The sequence below is a fragment of the Saimiri boliviensis genome, chromosome 2 (genome assembly GCF_048565385.1).
Source record: "Saimiri boliviensis isolate mSaiBol1 chromosome 2, mSaiBol1.pri, whole genome shotgun sequence".
Lineage (NCBI taxonomy): Eukaryota > Metazoa > Chordata > Mammalia > Primates > Cebidae > Saimiri > Saimiri boliviensis.
This window is the reverse complement of record NC_133450.1, coordinates 124460485-124477783: the sequence shown is the minus strand read 5'-3', so window position 1 is coordinate 124477783 and position 17299 is coordinate 124460485. Positions and strand designations below refer to the sequence as shown.

Below are 17299 nucleotides of genomic sequence, written 5' to 3'. Positions count from 1 at the left end.
GCGCTGCAGTACCCACGATAGAGCTGATCATTTATTTTTACTCCTCTATAGGAATTTCATTATATAAATAAACCACAATTTACTAACGTATTCTATAGATGGCAGAGAATTCTAAAATAACCACCAAAGAGTAATGCTATTGTATAATGCTTTTCCCTTGAATGTTGGCAAAACCTGGGTCTTGCTTCTAGCCAACAGAGTAGGGCAAAAACCATAAACAAAAACAAAAAATATAAAATCACATTTAGATTATTTTGTATGTTAAAGGTAAAGGATTTTTACAGACATAATTAAGGCCCTTATTAAGTTTGAAGTGAATCCATGAAAAGAAAGATTACATGGTGTGAGTCTGATTGAATCAGGTGTGCTCTTTAAACGGGGGCTTCAGCCTTTTCTGAGGTCAGATACATTGTTCTTCTGGTCCTTCATGAATTCGACAGATGCAAGGAAATTAATTCTGCCAACAATGATGTGAGCTTGCGTGAGGACTCTGAACCTCAGTGACACACCAGCCCCAGCCAATACCTTGAGTTAGCTCTATGAAAGGTAGAGCAGAAGATCCGGTGAAGCTATGCCTGGGTTCCTGACCCATTGAAACTGTGCAACAATAAATAAGTATTTTTTAAAGCTGCCAAAATTGTAGCAATTTGTTACACAGCAATAGAAAACAAACACTTATTTGCAGCAAATTTTCCCCTTTTTTTAATCACAACATTTTTTCCATCTGACTACTATGTTTTCTTATTTTGTATTTAGAGTAAGAGACTGTATTCCTTTTGTCTTTAAGACAATCCTTAATTCCTGGAAATGGACATAGAATGCCATTCAAATCACCATCATATGGTATTTAGTAGTAACTGTGTCCTTTCAAATAAATTTTTAATTTTCCCATAAATAAATGTAGGAATTCAAGGATTGAAGAGAAATTATTTATGTTTATTTCAAAGATAAAATATCTATAAATCGCTTTCCTGAAACATCTAAGAGTAACTAAGTTTAAGAAAAAAAAGGTAAAGGTTACAGTATTTTAAGATTCCTCTAAAGCCGAAAAGGTATTTTGAGAAGATAACAATGCAGAAACATAAGAGAAATTTGGATGACATCTGAAATATAACCAGAAAAAGTGTATGAGTTTAAATTATATAAAAAAACAATGGAATTGTATTAAGGTAAAACTAGCTGCTGAATCAAATAAACCTAAACTTAAATATGAGCAATAAGTTTTATTCTTAGTCATGAAAGTCTAAAAATCAGTCTGTCTGGTACTCACGTAGACTTCCTGTCATAGTTGGAGTTGTCTGAGAGCAGAGCCTAAGAGAAAGACTTGAAGGTAATTTATTTGAGATGTGACCTCAGAGAAGAGAAGCTGAATATGCAGAGAAAATGACTTAAGGAATAAAGAAAAGCAGTAATATGTGCTATAGTGAGCTGGTAAATGTATGCTCTGTTTCTCTGAGAACCCATTGAAAACCACAGAAAACATCTTTGAGAGTTGTCCCAGTAAAAGATGTTGAGTTTAGTCGGTTTAATGATGTCCCTGAAAACAAACTTTTTCAACCCAGAATCTCAGAATGTGACCCGATTTGGCATAAGTACCTTTTCAAATGTAACTAAGGTAATCATCTTGAGATGAGATCCTCCTAGATTAGAAGAGGCCCTAAATCCAGTGACAGACTTTCTTAAGGGAGCCAGAAAAGGAGCAGACACACAGAGAGAAGAAGCCTGTGTGAGACAGAGGCAGAGATTGGTGTAACACAGCTACACATGGAAGAATGTCATGGGCTAGCAGCTGTCAGATGCTAGGACAGAATTATGAAATGGATTTTCTCTCAGAGCCTGCAGAAAGAACCAGCCACAGCCCCAGAGGGCTGCTTCGGCTTCCTCAAAGCATAATAGCTGTATTTTAAGAACAGATGTTCCAAGAGACAAGCATTGAGAATTGCCAGTTTCTTATGACTACAGCCTGGAAACAGGCATAGGTCACTTTTGCCATATTCTGTTGGTCAAAGTCACCTATGTTCAAGGAGAGGAAAACGGACATACCTTTTGAAGGAAGAATTGACAATTTGAAACTATCCTTGACGCCTCCACCCTTGTTAGCTGTGAACTCAAGAAAAAGGAGCAACAGATTTAGTGAACAGCTATTTAGTCTCTGTCACCATGTGGAGCTTTTTGAACTGTTCATTCTTTTAAACAGTAACTATATATTTTCATCCACATCCTATGAAGCACTTAAAACTTGTATTAATCCATTCAGACTGCTATAAGAAAATTCCTTAGACTGAGTGATTTGTAAGCAGCAGAAATTTAGTTCCAATAATTCTGAGGCTAGGAAGTCCAAGAAGAAGGCGTCAGCAGATTTGGTGTCTGATAAGAGTCTTTTCTTTCTTTCTTTTTTTTTTTTTTCTTCAATGGCATTTCTTTTTTTTTTTTATTGCATTTTAAGTTTGGGGGTACATGTGAAGAACATGCAAGATTGTTGCATAGGTACACAAGTGACAGTGTGATTTGCTGCCTTCCTCCCCATCACCTATATCCAGCATTTCTCTCCATGTTATCTCCCCCCAACTCCCCACCACCTGCTGTCCCTCCCCTATTTCCCCCCAACAGACCCCAGTGTGTAGTGCTTCCCTCCCTGTGTCCATGTGTTCTCATTGTTCAACACCTGCCTATGAGTGAGAACATGTAGTGTTTGATTTTCTGCTCTTGTGTCAGTTTGCTGAGAATGATAGTTTCCAAGTTCATTCCTGTCCCTACAAAGGACGTGAACTCGTCGTTTTTGATGGCTGCATAGTATTCCATGGTGTATAAGTGCCACATTTTCCCTGTCCAGTCTATCATTGATGGGCATTTGGGTTGGTTCCAGGTCTTTGCTATTGTAAACAGTGCTGCAATGAACATTCGTGTGCATGTGTCCTTATAGTAGAACGATTTATAATCCTTTGGATATATACCCAGTAATGGGATTGCTGGGTCAAATGGAATTTCTGTTTCTAGGTCCTTGAAGAATCACCACACTGTCTTCCACAATGATTGAACTAATTTACACTCCCACCAACAGTGTAAAAGTGTGCCTATTTGTCCACATCCTCTCCAGCATCTGTTGTCTCCAAATTTTTTAATGATTGCCATTCTAACTGGCGTGAGACGGTATCTGAATGTAGTTTTGACTTGCATTTGTCTAATGACCAGTGGTGATGAGCATTTTTTCATATGTTTGTTGGCCTCATATATGTCTTCTTTTGTAAAGTGTGTGTTGATATCCTTCACCCACTTTTGAATGGGCTTGTTTTTTTTTTTCTTGTAAATCTGTTTTAGTTCTTTGTAAATTCTGGATATCAGCCCTTTGTCAGATGGGTAAACTGCAAAAATTTTTTTCCCATTCTTTGGTTGCTGACTCACTCTAATGACTGTTTCTTTTGCTGTGCAGAAGCTGTGGAATCTGATTAGGTCCCATTTGTCTATTTTGGCTTTTGTTGCCAATGCTTTTGGTGTTTTGGTCATGAAATCCTTGCCTACACCTATGTCCTGAATGGTTTTGCCTAGGTTTTCTTCTAGGGTTTTTACGGTTGTTATGATTTCCGTTCTTTTGCATTTTTCATTAGTGACATACTTCCAATTATGTGGTCAATTTTAGAGTAAGTGCAATGTGGTGCCGAGAAGAATGTACATTCTGTGGATTTGGGGTGGAAAGTTCTGTAAATGTCTATTAGGTTTGCTTGGTCGAGGTCTGAGTTCCAGTCCTGGATATCCTTGTTAATTTTCTATCTGGTTGATCTGTCTAATATTGACAATGGGGTGTTAAAGTCTCCCACTATTATTGTGTGTGAGTCTAAGTCTCTTTGTAAGTCATTAAGAACTTCCCTTAGGTATCTGGGTGCTCCTGTATTGGGTGCGTATATATTTAGGATTGTTAGCTCTTCTTGTTTCATTGATCCTTTTACCATTATGTAATGTCCTTCTTTGTCTCTTTTGATCTTTGTTGGTTTAAAGTCTATTTTATCAGAGATGAGAATTGCAACCCCTGCTTTTATTTGCTCTCCATTTGCTTTGTAAATCTTCCTCCATCCCTTTATTTTGAGCCTTTGTGTATTCTTGCATGTGAGATGGGTTTTCTGGATACAGCACACTGATGGGTTTTGGCTTTTTATCCAATTTGCCAGTCTGTGCCTTTTGATTGAGGCATTTAGTCCATTTACATTTAGGGTTAATATTGTTATGTGTGAATTTGATACTGCCATTTTGATGCTAGCTGACTGTTTTGCCCGTTAGTTGATGACGATTCTTCATTGTGTTGATGCTCTGTGTTGAGTCTGTTTCTTATAGATAGCACCATCTTCTTGTGTCCTCACATGGCAGGAGTGAACCAGCTTGCTCAGACCTCTTTTGTAAGGACACTAACCCCCTTATTGAGGGCTCCAGCCCCATGATGACCTAACAATTCCCAAAGGTATCACTTCTTAATATTATTGCATTGGTGTTTAGGTATCAGTGTATGAATTTCACCATGGGGAGGGCACAAACATTTAGACTATATCACTTATGGATTATGTTTTCATGTGTGTGAATTCAGTTACAGCAGATAATCATAAAAATGCATATTAACAAATTCACAGGTCATGTAATCAATTTTTAGATACAATATAGAGAACTTTTTTTTTTTTTTTTTGGTATAGCTTTTTCTGAAAAAAAAAAAAAAAAAAAAAAAAAAAAAAAAAGTGGTGTTTTTATGTTGAGCTGCCCCTATGTACTTGGATGGTTATATTTGGAGGCATCTGATACTAGAACATTTTTGTTATATTATACTAAAATCTTCTCTGTTGAACATTTTACTCACAAGTATTAGTATTATTTTCTTGAACACACAAAACAAATCCAAGTTATATTTTAGTCTTCTGTACAACAACCCATCACGTATTTGAAATCAAATATCATGTTACTCCTAAGTTTGTTACCTTTGCTCTAAGCACTACCAGTGCTTTTAAAGAGGTGATATCAGAAACAGAAAATAAATGCCAGCCAGACATGATCTATGTATTTTTCTTTTTTAATACAAGTTTAATTGACATAAAGAGAAAAGAGCGGCTATTAGTTTATTAAAATGGTAGTGTTTTGTATTCAACAAACTTTTATATGTATGTCTCTTGGATCCTAAGGACCTTGTCAATTACTAGAGCATATACCATAAATATAATTAAATGTAAATATTACCCATTATGGTAATAAATACATACTTTTAAATATATTCTACACATATACTTGCTATGTTATCAGAAACAGAAATGCATATAAATGTATATGTTATCATTTCAATATTAGGAATCTAAAGTTTGAAGAGATTAGTTCCTTGCCCAAATTTATGCAATAAATTAATGGTAAGCTGAGATCAGAGTCTAAGTTTTTGATCCTGTGTTCAATCACTATTTTTCTGTTATACCATGCATTTACATAATTTATATATTTAAAAATCCATATTCAGAATTTTAATATTTTATAGTTATATATAGTTTAATTAACTATGTACAGTCTATTCAAATTCAAGGAACCATTTAGAGAATCTAAAAACCACTTAGAGTGCTCGAACACTTTGAAATGCAATTTTGGCAGTTTAAATGTCAAGATACCTCTGACTTACTGAGACTAAAAGGTCCCTGTGAAGTGTCATATCCTTAAGCCACTTTTGAACGGGCTTGTTTATTTTTTTCTTGTAAATCTGTTTTAGTTCTTTGTAGATTCTGGATATCAGCCCTTTGTCAGATGGGTAGACTGCAAAAATTTTTCCAATTCTGTTGGTTGCTGATTCACTCTAATGACTGTTTCTTTGGCTGTGCAGAAGCTGTAGACTTTGATTAGGTCCCATTTGTCTGTTTTGGCTTTTGTTGCCAATGCGTAAGGCCAACAAACATATGAAAAAATGCTCATCATCACTGGTCATTAGACAAATGCAAGTCAAAACTACATTGAGATACTATCTCATGTCAGTTAGAATGGTGATTATTAAAAAATCTGGAGACAACAGAAGCTGGAGAGGATGTGGAGAAATAGGAACACTTATACAGTGTTGGTGGGAGTGTAAATTAGTTCAACCATTGTGGAAGACAGTGTGGTGATTCTTCAAGGACCTAGAAATAGAAATTCCATTTGACCCAGCAATCCCATTGCTGGGTATATATCCAAAGGATTATAAATCATTCTACTATAAGGACACATGCACACGAATGTTCATTGCAGCACAGTTTACAATAGCAAAGACCTGGAACCAACCCAAATGCCCATCAATGATAGACTGGACAAATGTGGCACATATACACCATGGAATACTATGCAGCCATCAAAAACGATGAGTTTGTGTCCTTTGTAGAGACATGTTTGAAACTGGAAACCATCATTCTCAGCAAACTGACATAAGAACGGAAAATCAAACACCACATGTTCTCACTCATAGGTGGGTGATGAACAATGAGAACACATGGACACAGGGAGGGGGAGCACTACGCACTGGAATCTGTTGGGGTGAAATAGGGGAGGGACAGTGGGGTTTGGGGAGTTAGGGAGAGAGAGCATGGGGAGAAATGCCAGATATAGGTGATGGGGAGGAAGGCAGTAAATCACACTGCCACGTGTGTACCTATGCAACAATCTTGCATGTTCTTCACATGTACCCCAAAACCTAAAATGCAATAAATAAATAAATTAAATTAAATAAAGAAAAAGGAAAAAAATAGGTCCCTGCGAAGATTATTGAATATTTTACTGTAATGAAATGAAATATTCTAATATATGGAAATTCCTAGTTTTGTTTCTAACCAAATTAATGTAATTTTAGCTTTTGATAATTACTTTTAAGACTGCTACTCAGTGTGTTTTTTTGTTCTTAATTGTTAATAGCAACAGTCTATTATGTTATTTAAGAAAACTAGTAATCTCTTAGTGACTGTTAATTTTGAAAGCAATGTTTTATATAAGATCTAGTATCAAAGTCTTTCAACAGCTGGAAAGGATACTACATAAATATCTAATAAAATATTTCACCTCCTCTTAAAATTAGGGAATTGTGTGTAGTTGGAAATTTGTCAGGTGTGAAGGTGAAAGATAAATCTTTTGTTATCATGACAAAATGCAATATCTAACAAACCCATGACTGATATTGGCACCCAGAAGTAAGTGTATTACTCTTGTTTCTAAAAAGGCAGTCCTATTTTTACCTGACTTTATTATAAGTTAGCAGTGGCCTTTTCCTATGAACATGAGAATTCATAAGAGGAGTGCTATGTATGTAAGGCCAAATTTGTGGGCCATATTTTCAGTTATCCTAATTTAGTGGGTAGAGGCTCTAAAATCAACTGCATTTCTATCAAGCAACCTACATGGTTCTGAGGTAGAAGATCCATGGACCAGACTTAGAAGAACATTGGTCTATAGGAGTTGTAAATATCAGCTCCAATATGTTTCTTTTGCATTCTCTGTGTAAGTTGCAATACACACTTTTCTCAAGGTATTTTTGGCATGAATTTTAAAATTACTATGATTTTTTAAATTGAAAGATAAATTGAATTTACTTATCGAGCACAACATGATGTTTTGAAGGGTATATACATTGTGAAATAACTCAGTCTAGCTAATTGACATATACATTGCTTCACATAGTTATTATTTTTTTGGTGAGAACAATTTACATCTACTCTCTCAGCATTTTTCTAGAATACAATATACTGTTAACTATAGTAAATATGTTGTACAAAGGATCTCTTGAATTTATTCTTTCTAACCAAAATTTTGTGTTCTTTGGCTAACAGCTCTCCAAGCTCCCACTCCCAACCCTACCCCAATTACCCCTGCCCCTGTTAAACACTATTCTAGTAAGTACTTCTGTCAGATCAACTTTTTTAGATTCCACACGTGAGCGTGATATTTGTCTTTCTGTGCCTGGCTTAATCCATTTTACATAATGTTCTCCAAGTTCAACCAGGTAGCGAGACTTCCTTTCTTAAGGCTACATAGGTTTTCACTGTGTGTATACATATGTATGCTTTTTATCCATTCATTCATTGATGGCTACTTAAGTTGATTCCATATCTTGTCTTCTGTAAATAATGCTGCAAAGAATATGGGAGTGTCACTATCTCTGTGACATGCTGATTTAATATCTTTTGGATATATATATATAGTGAGACAGCTGGATCACATGGTAGTTTTATTTTTAATTTTAAAAAGACAGAAAATAGCAGATGCTGACAAGGACAGGAGGAAAAGGGAACTCTTACACACTGTTGGTGGGAGCGTAAATTAGTACAACTACTAAACAGAACTGCCATAGGGTATAGCAATCCCACTACTGGGAAACATGCAGTCATGTGTTTATTGCAGCATTATTTACAAAGAAGAGTGGAAAGATGCAGAATCAACTAAGTGCCCATGGTGAAAGAAAGATGCCCACTTTCACCACTTCTTTTAACATAGTACTGGAAGTCCTTCAGTACTAGGGAAAGACATGATGCAAACCTTAATGGTCATCAAGGGAACAATAGGTAAGAGACTACTTGACCATAAATATGATGAAATCACATTGTTTGCAGTTACATGTATGGAACTGGAGGTCATTACATTAAGTACAATAAGCCAGGCACAGACAGATGAATACCGTATATTCTCACTCATATGTGGGAGCTAATAAACTTCATATCATGGAAATAGACACTAGAATGGTATCAGAGACTGGGAAGGGTGGGTTGTGGTGAGGGTGAGGGGGGCAGGATGAAGAGGGGTTGGTTATAGATATAAGCATGTAGTTAGATGCAAGAAATAAGTTCTAGTGTTTGATAGCACACTAGGGTTACTATACTTATAAACAACAAATAAAGATGATATTCATTCAAGGTGATGAATACCCCAAATACGCTGGCTTGATCATTACACATTCTATGCAAGCAACAAACACTCACATGTACCCCATAAATACATAACCTATTATATATCAATAAAAGGAGAACAAAAGAATGCTCTAAAACTGGTGGGGAGGGGGAATCAAATGGAAATTCATTTACAGCTAGACCTTGATTGTGCCTATAATTCTCAAACTGCAAATGAGTGAGTGCTCAGCAGTTGTGACAGTTGAGAACTCAGGAGGTGCAGAGGCATTTAACAGAGTTATCAGTCATTTTGTTCTCTGAAAGCTTTTCATCTCATTCAAGATAGATAATTCAATATAAAAATTAGCTCATTATTATTCGCGTGAGGTGATGGTTGCCATCTGTGTCTATAAACTTGACCAGATCTTGGAGATGAGACTAAAGAAAAGAAACCAAGGCTACTAACTTCTTTTATTTTCATTAAGAGGATGTGGAAATTAAGACAACCCTCAGTTTACTTATCTCTAAAATGATAATAATAATATTTGGCTTTAATATTTGGAAATAAATGAAGAACATCCCAGGGAGAAGAGACAGTTTATTCAGACATTGCTATAGCAATAAAGTCAGCTGCCATCACTAGCATTTGGCAGAGAGTCAAAGTCAGCCAGGAAAGTGGAAAAGCCTTATAATAAAAAAAATGTGGAAGGCCTCAGTGTTTGGAACATGTTAGCATAGGAAAGCTAGAAGTCAGCTAAATAGAAGTGGCATATCCTGTGTGATTTGTTTAGGGAGTGTATTTGGCTTTCTCTTGTTGGTAAAAATTAGGGCAAAATATAAGGAAACTGGAAGCCATTGACCAAATCCTTACCATTCTGGGTCAGTTGCTGCAAAGGTGGTGGTTTTGACTTCTGGACTTGTTGATGGAGAGATAGTGGGCCAGAGTTCTATCAGATATGGTGTAGGCATTATTCATTTGTATGTTCAGTCTTCACAGCTAATAGGTTTTTTATTAATGAGACTTGAATTGGAAGGAGTTGAAAAGATGATTGTGTTGCTGCTTTTGGAAGTAATGGAGATAGAATTAGGCAGTGCGGTGAAGGCAACAGTATCTAGAAGAGAGAAATAAGGAGTGTGGATCCACTGATGTTAGGAATGTTCCAACAGGTTACCTTGAGCTAGGGAAGAGCACTTAGAGAAATTCTGTTTCTCAGTCCTCTGTCACTGTAGAATATTTCCCTAGCTGATAAGATGTCCACATTGTTCTTCACAAGGATCCTTGATCCCCTGGCTATCTCAAACTTTAGGTTCTACTTCTAAAACTGATGTAGGTGAACCCCAACATTGGGGCCTAGCCAAGGAGTGTTCTTGGCATCATGCAGGAAAGAATTAAAAAATGAGCCAACAGAGTAAAGTGGAAGCAAAGCAAGTTTATTAGAGCAACAGAGTACAGGAAAATGGCTGCTCCGTGGCAAGCAGGGCTACCCCATAGGCAGAGCAGCACTTGTGAATTTAGCACCAGTTAGATAGATGATTTATAGCTACTCCTTAATTTCATGCTAAATAATTGTCTAGAAAAGGGATGTGGAATTCCTGGAACTGTGGGTTCCTTTCCTTGAAACCACATAAGGTAACTTCTGGACATTGCCATGGCATTTGTAAACGGTCATGGTGCTATTGGGAGTGGCTTTTATCATGCTAGTATTATAATTAGTGTGTAATGAGAAGTGAGGGCAACTAGAGCTTGTTTCATCCCCATTTTTATTTTAGCTGATTTTAGCTGGTTTCTTTACTGCATCTTCTTTTGACCAGATGCTGTTTTGATCAGTGGGATCATAACCCCACTTATTTGGAGAACAAGTCCTGCTGATCTCCTTTCTCAAAACTAATGAGAGAGGACCCATTTTTCTAACATATGAACTTCTATAGTGAAGATTTCTTTACCTCAGGATTATTAATAGGTAAACAATCAATTTAGAATCAGAAGTGCAAACACATCATATGAGAGTTATCTGGTTAATGATTTAATATTCTTTTATCTTGTCACATATTTACCACATTTTATTTTTTTAATTTATTTTTTAAAATTGCATTTTAGGTTTTGGGGTACATGTAAAGAACATGTAATATTGTTGCATAGGTACACACATGGCAGTGTGGTTTGCTGGCTTCCTCTCCATCACCTATATGTGGCATTTCTCCCCATGTTATCCCTCCCCAACTCCCCACCCCCTGTTGTCCCTCCCATATTTCACCCCACAGACCCTAGTGTGTGATGTGTCCATGTTTTCTAATTGTTTAACACTTGTCTACGAGTGAGAACATAAGGTGTTTGATTTCCCGTTCTTATGTCAGTTTGCTGAGAATGATGGTTTCTAGGTTGATCCATGTCCCTACAAAGGACATGAACTCATCGTTTTTTATTGCTACATAGTATTCCATAGTGTATATGTGCCACATTTTCCCTGTCCAGTCTATCATCAGTGGGCATTTGTCACATTTTATAGCTTATCGTTTTTAAAATATTCAGACTTATATCGATCTCATTTTCTTTTTTTGTGCCTTTATATCTATTCTGTCCTGATTATTCAAATTCTTGGCATCAACAAACCTTGTTGCTAAGACCTTTAATTGTTGCTTAGATGCCTTGACCACAGCTACCTTGCTATGAACATTTCAAAAGTCATGTACTTGCACACACACACGAGCACACAAATTCTTTATGTCTGTGCAGAGATACCACAGTTCCTTTGGCCCCTCCTAGACCTCATCATTTCTAGAGCCCTTCACCTAACCTCCGTTCTTGCCTCCCATTTTCATAATCTGAGTGACTAAACACAAGTGTCCTACTGACAACAATTTCCTGTCCTTCTGCCTTTTTCACTCCTTGTTTCCTCTAGATCTGTTCCTTCACCTTCCCTTTCCTTTTTTTCTTCCTTCCTCCGGATTGAAATATGTATTTGTTCTAGCACTTCAGTAATTCTCATCAAATATTTAAGTCTCATTCTTGTTTCCTGTTTTTATCGTATACTCCAGTAGCACATCCCACATTCTGGGTTTTAGATTTCTAGATTCAATGCTGGAGAAAACTCAAAATGGTCTAGCATAGTGTCACTACAAGTTCAGAGAGCTACCCTCACCAAAGCTCTCACACACTACTTGGCAATGCCCGTATGGGTCCAACTCGAGACTTCTCTCATTCCTTACAGGTGCTATTTCAAACTGTTATTATTCCTCCAGTATACTGCATACCACCTCTTCTCTCAGGAAGGAAATTCCTAGCTAACTTTTCTCACCACCAACAAGGCTTCTCTGTAAGACATTTTATCATCATACTCAGAGCAAGTCACACTCTTGTTTATGCTTGAAGCTAATGATTCCACATAGACTCGGTCCCATTCTCTTCCATTTTAGCAGGAACCTCTCTCCTTTACCTATGTCTCTTATAAAATTTTATTTGCATTCTTTTTTAGACATTTTCCCTGAGGTTTTGTCTGTGGTCACATATGTTTTCCTCTTACTTTTAATAATCTCATTTACTCCATAATTTCAGCTGCCGCATATATACAGGAATTCTTTTATCTATGTCAACAGGTTCAGAATCCTTTTGAAGCTTCAGACAGGTCTACCTAATTCCCTGATGGATTCCTCCTTTTCTCTTTTATTTCTCACCAATTAGTCAATAAGTTCCAACAATTTTACTTTTTAACTCTTGACGTTAGTAAGTAAACTGCCACGTCGTTTAGAACACAAATGTAACCAAATACTCCCATGGTTAAAATCTTTTAATGGTTCTCATCATGTTTGGTTTAAATGCCAACTCCTTGACGTGACACACAAAACTTTTCATGATTTGAACCCTGCATTTTTCTTTCTAGTCTTCTGTTTCCCAGCATGTTCAGAAGAACACTTATGCCCTGTGAAAGATTTTGCATGATGAGGTGGGAGAACAGGAAGGGAATGAAGGGCTTTACCAGATTCAAATCCATTTGAGAGATTAATGCTCTAGTATTACCTCTTAGAGAAGTGGTTCTCAAATTGGTTCCTGGAACATAAACACCAGCATTACATGAAAGGTCATTTTCAACACACATTTTCAGACTTTCCCCTAGACCTACTGAACCAGGAACCATGGGACTGGGACCTAGCAACCTGTGTTTGCGAGCTGTCCCAGCAAGGTTGATATACACTAAAGTTGGAGAATCACAATCTTAGAGAACCACCATGCACATTAGCATGTTAAAAGCTTCAGGAAATCTGAAAGTAACTTACTTAACTTTGTTTAAGCAGAACTTTTTAGGTCATTTGAGCATTGGCCCTTGTTTGTATAAGTACACAGTACTAACATACAACAGTACAACAATAGAACAAACGTTAGAGAAGCACACTTCATCAAATGCTGTTATAGCCATTTTACTACTAATTATTTAAATATAGTATGCATCTGTCATGTATTTTTGCATTTACATAGCGCATCTTTGCATTTTTCTTTTCCTTTTTGTTTTCTTTTCTGAGACAGAGTCTTGCTCTGTCACCCAGGCTGGAGGGCAGTGGCATGATCTTGGTTCACTGCAACCACAACTCTCAGGTTCAAGAGATTCTCCTGCTTCAGCCTCCTGAGTAGCTGGGACTACAGGTGCATGCCACCACACCCAGCTAGTTTTTGAATTTTTAGTAGGGATGGGATTTCACCATATTGGCTAGGCTGGTCTGAAACTCCTAACTTTAGGTGATCTACTCACTTCAGCCCCACAAAGTGATGGAATTACAGGTGTGAGCTCGCGCGCCCGGACCATCTTTGCATTTTTGTACCAAATGTCTCCTTCCAACCCTCGTCTGGTCAGTTTTTTAGAAGCAGCATTTCACAATTACGTGTTTATTGAAGGAATGCATTGAATGCCACAGAAATATTTTATAGCAGTTTTAAAAGTACTGTATTAAGTTCCACTAACTGGAAGTTATCATTTATTATTTCAATAGTTTCTTTTGCACGTAATGGCTCTTTCTATATATTGATCTCTTCTTGATGCAATTATAAATCATTTAATAACAAAAAATAAATTTATGAAAATAGGGCCTAGTAAATCAATTATAATTATAGTGATTATTATAATAATGGCTAAAATTATTAATATATTTTCTTGATATAATAAATGTTAGTTTATAACACTCATAGTAATGTTTCAGTCAATATGAAAATAGACTTATTATAATTTTTTCTTAACTTCAACTACCATAACCTTAATTTTTCCAATCATAAGGTTAAATGCCCTATTAGATTTCTAGGATATATTAAAAAGTTTTACATAGAAAAATTTAATTCTTAAGAAATTGAATAAATATTATAATACACCGGATTATACCTCATCATTTTAAGCATGTAGTCTATTACAATATCTATTAAAACAGGGAAAGCCTGGCTTATGGTTGTGTAATGTGCTGTGTAAAAACAGTGATTCCCAACATCCAGTTTGATTTATTCTAGTGCAATAAACATAATACGATGTGAAATATAGCATCATCAGTAATCTTTCGGTGTCATAAAAAAGAGTGATGGAAGTACAGTTTGTGACGGGTAAGGAACCTGGGAATTAATACATATTTCAACTACTTCTGTCTCTCCTCCTTTCCATGTCACTCTGCAAAATTATGAGAAGTGGCTGTGACATTACACATATCATATATAATAATTTTCTTTCATTTAATCACATTACTTAAACTATAAAAGAAATATAGTTTGGCTATGTACATTTGATGATGATTAATGATAGTGTTCTAATCCAAATATCTCCCCACTGTGGCCATTAGACGTAGTTTTATTTATAACCTTCACAACTCACCAGGTTATCTGGATTTCTTAATCCTTTAGAAATCTATTGAGCTTATATAATACACAAATAATTAAATTATTGTGGTGATAACAAAATCCTGTTCACAAAATAAAATAAATTTTAATAAAAGTTTTAACTTAAAAGTCAGCAAATCTTGACATTTGTAAGCCTGCATTACTGCCTATTTCTTTCTAAAGATTCACTGATATACTCCAGGAATTGAAAGAGGAAGCTTGCCAAGAACTTTCAGGTTATTCTTAAGGATCATATATGCAAACTTCTTAAGATCCTTTGGAGATTGCTTATAATTAATTCTAGATGTTTGAAGTATTTTATGTCAGCCACTAATTTTTTTTTTACCATTTTAATTTAGTTCTGCAAGTTTTAACATATGTTGCATTTCAAACATGGATGTAAATCAACAACTCTTGGATGCACCCTAAGGAAATATATGGTCTAAAAAGTACATTATAGTTTATGAGTAGAGATCTTTAGTAGTAAGTGAATTCCCTATAGGATTGTCTTTCAAGTTAAGTGAGAATAATAATTAAATGACAACTCAACAAAATATGGTTACATATCATTATTTGCACTGGCAGATATGCATATACAAGCACTCAGCAGACAGGGTGGCTGATCTGGTCACAGCAGAAAACATGGCAATTAGATATGGCAACAGTTGCAGCCAAATAAAATGTAATATGCATTTTACATTGGAGTCTTTGAGTTTCTGGAACCATAAGTTGGTATTTTCAAATATCCTGTACCTATAAGCTTGTAAATGATTGAGCAAAAATTGTCATATAGCTAAGTGAAAATTTATCTCTGCCTGTATTTTTTGCTCAATTTTAGCAAGTAAATGTAAAAGAAGTGCTCTAAGAGGAACACCCACCAAAATTAAGGACCAGAATAACTTATCTATATGTTGTAAAGAATTGCATATGTTGAGTATGAAATTTATATGTGAAACATTGAAGGTTGTTATTGTACCCTGTTAACCTGAAAATAAATCAAGATTATCCTATGTCACATTCTGCTTTTTAGAATGAGAGTTGAAGATTTCCAGCAGAGTGGTAAATTGAGAAAGATTCAAAGATGTTTTTAAGAAAGGAAAAACGAAAAAGGCAAACTTACAAAATTTTAGTTATCTAGATCAATTTGTGCATAAGAAGAGAGAATTCAAGGTAATTCATACAGCATGTATAGTAGGATTTAACAGTATTGATTCTGCAGCCAGACAGCTGTCAGTTGTGCATACTTAGAACTGATGTAACTTTGAGCAAATTATTTAGGATAAGTTTTATCCACACACACACACACACACACCTTGGCACACACAAAATTCAATCTTCATCCTTGGAAGAAGCCACATTAAAGGCATGTATTCCGCAATAATAACTCCCAAGGTCACAAAATGTCAGAATGGGGAGAAATCTCTAATCCAGAACCAAAAAAAAAAAATGGCAATGAGAGTTAAACTAAAATTTTAAAAGTTATTAGAAATACAAGCCTGGCCACTGTGAGTTAATTCTATAGGATGCCATTCAATGAAGAAAAGAAATCTGAGTTTAACAGCTTTGACTCCCATAATACATGAATTTCATTTCCATAATCTTTTTTATTTGATATTTTATTTGACAGTGACATCTAACTAAAGTCATCCCATTTAATCTTTTCTTTTGCATGTTGTGTGAACTTGTGAGCAGAGTAAGAAACAGGACATTCCTCGTGAAGATCAGGGACCAACTACAAAGAATTTGGATTTTTGGCCCCAACTTATTACACTGATGGTCACTATTATTGATGAGGATAAAACTGCTTACACTCCTGTCCTGAATCAGTAAGTACCAAGTTTTGGAAATTAATGAATTTTATTCCACTAAAATTAAAATAATATCCATTTTAAGCACAGCATGAGCTGGTGACAATAATGAACTTTTCCAAAATTAAGCTGTAAAAAATAGTATTTTTAAAATTTTATCACTAAATATCAATTAAATGATATTATAAATGTTTAGTCTGAGCTGCATAGAGTATGATTCTTTGGATATGGACACAAATATTTTCCAAGATTTTATTTTTACATAATGTAAAACTTTTCCTTTGGATCTTTTCATAACTACACCATTGTCTCTAAGGAAAAAAATGTACACTCCCCCAAAACTAAAAATAATTTTGAAGAGCTAGTGTTAAACACATTGCATTGTGACTTGTTAATAGTAAAGACTTGTCAAAAAAATCTTTCAAAATAATTGTTTGTATTGATTTAAAAAACAATAAAATATTTAATAAAACAAGTCATTTCTCACAAATTATAATCTAATGTCTCTAAGACAAGATAGATTAATTAAAATTCATGACTGTAATAGAAAAGACTGTAAAAATCATCATTTTATCAAAATACCACTAGCTATGAGACCTTAGGCAAATTATCAAATTTTTCTGGGTCTCAGTTTCCTCCCAACTAAAATAAAGATGTAATTATTATATTATTTCCAAGATACAATCCTACTTTAATATTTCTTACTTAGATTTTATTTCACACCCACATATTAAAGACCATGCAAGCAAAATAATATCAGACTATTAGCTAGGCATTTGCAATTTAGTTAATAAAGA

At 35.4% G+C, this 17299-nt stretch overlaps 1 protein-coding gene across 1 annotated transcript in view; it reads left to right on the top strand.

Annotated features, from left to right (window-relative positions):
• Positions 1–17299, top strand: part of UNC13C (unc-13 homolog C) — a 586273-nt gene that overhangs the window by 344766 nt on the left and 224208 nt on the right. Inside the window, exon 17 of the mRNA XM_003935590.4 lies at positions 16387–16520. Coding sequence (XP_003935639.1) covers positions 16387–16520 — 134 coding nt within the window. The remainder of the gene's footprint in view (positions 1–16386; positions 16521–17299) is intronic.